Source organism: Lolium perenne, chromosome 7 (assembly GCF_019359855.2).
Source record: "Lolium perenne isolate Kyuss_39 chromosome 7, Kyuss_2.0, whole genome shotgun sequence".
Classification (NCBI taxonomy): Eukaryota; Viridiplantae; Streptophyta; class Magnoliopsida; order Poales; family Poaceae; genus Lolium; species Lolium perenne.
The window spans coordinates 237,680,981-237,684,829 of record NC_067250.2 but is presented as its reverse complement, the minus strand read 5'-3'; the positions used below and the strand labels follow the sequence as shown (position 1 = coordinate 237,684,829).

At 40.8% G+C, this 3,849-nt stretch overlaps 1 protein-coding gene across 1 annotated transcript; it reads right to left on the bottom strand.

Annotated features, from left to right (window-relative positions):
• Positions 1–246: 246 nt before the first annotated feature.
• LOC127314025 (zinc finger BED domain-containing protein RICESLEEPER 2-like) lies at positions 247–2,952 on the bottom strand. The gene is made up of 2 exons (XM_051344491.2): positions 944–2,952; positions 247–442 (listed from the first exon to the last, which is right to left on the bottom strand). Exon 1 carries the CDS (start codon positions 2,211–2,213, stop codon positions 972–974), a length of 1,242 nt encoding a protein of 413 aa, XP_051200451.1. The 5' UTR covers positions 2,214–2,952; the 3' UTR covers positions 247–442; positions 944–971.
• Between the last annotated feature and the right edge of the window lie 897 nt (positions 2,953–3,849).

Sequence of the window (3,849 nt, the reverse complement as noted above, 5' to 3'; positions counted from 1 at the left end):
ACAACTAATATGGTTGCCTCATAGCTCAAGTAGGCTTGGAAATATAGAAATGCACCCAGTAGTTGCTGGTCCAAATTCAAGTCCGAACAGGGTGTAATTGTAGTACTGCATACTGTCAATATGTCATACAATGATACAACTTGACTAGAACTTGCCGTCTCTACAATACAAATGAAACTGAAGGTGAGTACATTGCATAATGCATAGCTGAAAACCTTCCGAGCCATTACATTATCACTAGCCTCGATGATAGCAACATAAAGATTCACAACAAAAATGTTTTCTGGTAAGCAAAGAAGGTGGGTGTGGAAGGCTACACCATGACCACCGTTCTCCGTCCCCGTCACTTCATTCGTGCTGCTCGTATATCTGCATGTAGGCTTCCGAGAGAGCTACCATCTGAGGGAGGGTCTCGGTGACATGGAGATGCTGCATCTCATACCTGACATAAAAATGATACTGAAATGATTTACCATGTTCAAACATCTCATACTACACAAACTTGCCAGGAAAAGAAATGGAGCTTTGCACTTAATTTTCGTGCAACCCCAATCATGGAGTAGACAACAAGTGAATGATGTAGAAACAGCTGATACGAAGCCAATAATTGAGAAAGCATGTGTGGCCATATAAATACGTCTATCACTAAACATGGCAAACACAATTCTCAACCTGCCTTTGAATTTCTTGCTTGTCATAAATATATTTGGAGACACCATCACCTACAGAGAAGTACTACTACTAGAGCCACCTCACACCCACTCCACAATAATCAATCAAGTGGACAAAGATTATTTTGCTGCTGGCATTCTCATGGCAAAAGGCAGTAGGTTGGAGCATCAAGACCCAAGAGAGGAAGGAAGTACTACTACCTAGATGACTAGATAGTATAGCGCCAAAAACATATGGCAGTGACAAAGGAGAGGAGAAAGGGATGAATTACCTAGGAGACCAAAGAGTCCGTGCTAGATCTATCCTTCATGTCCTTGTCCTTCATCTCCCTTCGGTATAAATAGCCAATCTTTAGCACAAACTAAAGCTTGTAGCATTTCAGGGGCTAATGAGCTTCTAGTGTCTCCAAGTATCCTACCACCACAACTAAATGCTAATTCAGATGCCACCGTGCTGAGAGGAATTGCAAGGAAATCGCGTGCCATAGATGACAATATAGGATATTTCACAGCACTTTTCTTCCACCAACCCAGGACATCGAAGTCAAGAGTGTCCTCCTCACATGATTCATCCAAATACGTGTCAAGCTCGGACTTGTGTACACGTGACCTTCGGCGAGACTTGTATTGTGCAAACTCTTCTTCCAGCTTTCTTTTCCCTGCAATTGGCGATCCAATGGTCGTATTGCCTTGACTAGGAGGTGTTGAAAATGCAGTGCTTGTCGCCGCAAGTAGCTCATATTCTTTCACATACTTTTTAACCCAGTCTAGAGCAATAACCACTTGTTTGGAAACCATCTCCTCATTGCTACACACCTTGCTATAAAAGAAATACAAGTAGTCTTCTTTCCTCCTTGGATCAAGGAATGTTGCAATGACAAGTGCGACGTTAAGCTCAATTTCCTTGCTTTTTCTGCGACGATTAGGCTCTTCATTCTCCTTCTCCTCAGGATCCCAATATTTGTCTAGCTTAGTTTGCATCACAAGTGCCAATTCTTTCAACACATCATGGGTCTGCCAACCCGGATCTTTCAATGCATGGCGAATACAGAGCACAACTGGCAAAAACTTATGAGCAGTTGGCTTCCTGTGAGCTGAAACGGTTAAGGTCAGCTCTTCAAATGCTTTAAGAAATTCACAGATAGCTTCAGCTTTCTTCCATTCTTGCTCACTTGGAGAAATTTCCAACTTTTGACTGGCATAACTATTAAGGACAGATTTGTATCTCTGTGCTTCTACAAGCATTTTCCAAGTGGAGTTCCATCTATTTGGTACATCAAGGTAGATACCGTTCTTTGTAGACAGACCCATCCTACTAGCAATTGTATTGAAGTCTTGAAGTCTTGCTGGAGAGGAGTCTACATGCTTCAGCAGCTCACGTATCTTGTCAATAGCTCCATGTATTATTTTCATTCCATCCTGAACTAAGATGTTGAGAATGTGGGCACAACACCTAACATGCAAATGTTGACCTTCAAGGAGCAGCTCATACTTGTGATATTTTATTAATTCTTCACAAGCACTAGTATTATTTGCTGGCATTATCTAATGTCAAAGTAAACAGCTTGCCCCTTATGCCCCATTCTGTTAGGCAACCCACAATTGCTTCTTCTATTGCATAGCCAGTGTGAGGGTACTTTACTTCTTTGAAACTAATGATCTTCTTCTTATAATTGAATTCTGCATTGATGTAATGGGCAGTAATGGACATGTAACCCAAGCTCTGTGATGAAGTCCACATGTTGATGTTAAAGAAATGCGAGAATCCAAATTTTGCAGCTCAAATTCAATATCTTTCTTCATTCCTTCATACATCTTCTTTGCGTCATCGCGAATCGTGTGATGACCAACGAGTTGAAATGCTGGTTGCATTGAGTCAATCCATGGCTGAAGGTAGGGATCTTCGAACTTCAGAAAAGGAATCTCAGCATGGATGCAAAACTTCACCATCAACTCACGGCAAACTTTTGGGTCAAATACGAAAAATGATTCGGGCTTGTTTTTCATGGTCAGCAAAAACCTTTTCCTGCAAGCATCCTCAATTGATTTACAAGACTCTGCGATATGTGACCTCAAACTGCTAGTCCCAAACTTGGTCTGAAGTTGCACTCCACAATATCTACACACCGCCTTCAGGTCACCATCCACGACAATCAGATCTGGTTCATAGTGCTCCCATACTTTCGACCTTTTAGTGCGTGTCACTTGAGTTATGTCCTCATCCATGGAATCAAAACTCTCTGAACCCTCTGATGTAGCCATGTGTCCTCAAATTTAGGAGCACACTGCACACAAAGATACATACAGAAAATAAGCAATGTATTTTAAGACCAGATCATACAAGCTCCATACAAAGTAAAGGAAGTACTGCTCAAAGAAATAAACACATCCCCAGGGTGTCATTTCATCCTTGCATATGAATTAAAAAGACAATCATATTTATATGCTGAAGCCCCATATATTTTTTGCTTCCACTACTGGATTATTAAGCACACTGCTGCAACTCTAGCAAAACTATTCTGACATTTTGAAAACTACTACTGTATACAGAGTATATACCAAGGAGCAACTACTACGGAGTAAACATGTATTGCACTTAGTGTTTAAATTAAGGTTTACTCCGTAGTAGTTGCTCCTTGGTATATACTCTGTATACAGTAGTAGTTTTCAAAATGTCAGAATAGTTTTGCTAGAGTTGCAGCAGTGTGCTTAATAATCCAGTAGTGGAAGCAAAAAATATATGGGGCTTCAGCATATAAATATGATTGTCTTTTTAATTCATATGCAAGGATGAAATGACACCCTGGGGATGTGTTTATTTCTTTGAGCAGTACTTCCTTTACTTTGTATGGAGCTTGTATGATCTGGTCTTAAAATACATTGCTTATTTTCTGTATGTATCTTTGTGTGCAGTGTGCTCCTAAATTTGAGGACACATGGCTACATCAGAGGGTTCAGAGAGTTTTGATTCCATGGATGAGGACATAACTCAAGTGACACGCACTAAAAGGTCGAAAGTATGGGAGCACTATGAACCAGATCTGATTGTCGTGGATGGTGACCTGAAGGCGGTGTGTAGATATTGTGGAGTGCAACTTCAGACCAAGTTTGGGACTAGCAGTTTGAGGTCACATATCGCAGAGTCTTGTAAATCAATTGAGGATGCTTGCAGGAAAAG

Excerpts from the sequence above, each read along its gene's own strand:
- LOC127314025 (XM_051344491.2), bottom strand. The coding sequence starts at position 2,213 with ATGCCAGCAAATAATACTAGTGCTTGTGAAGAATTAATAAAATATCAC.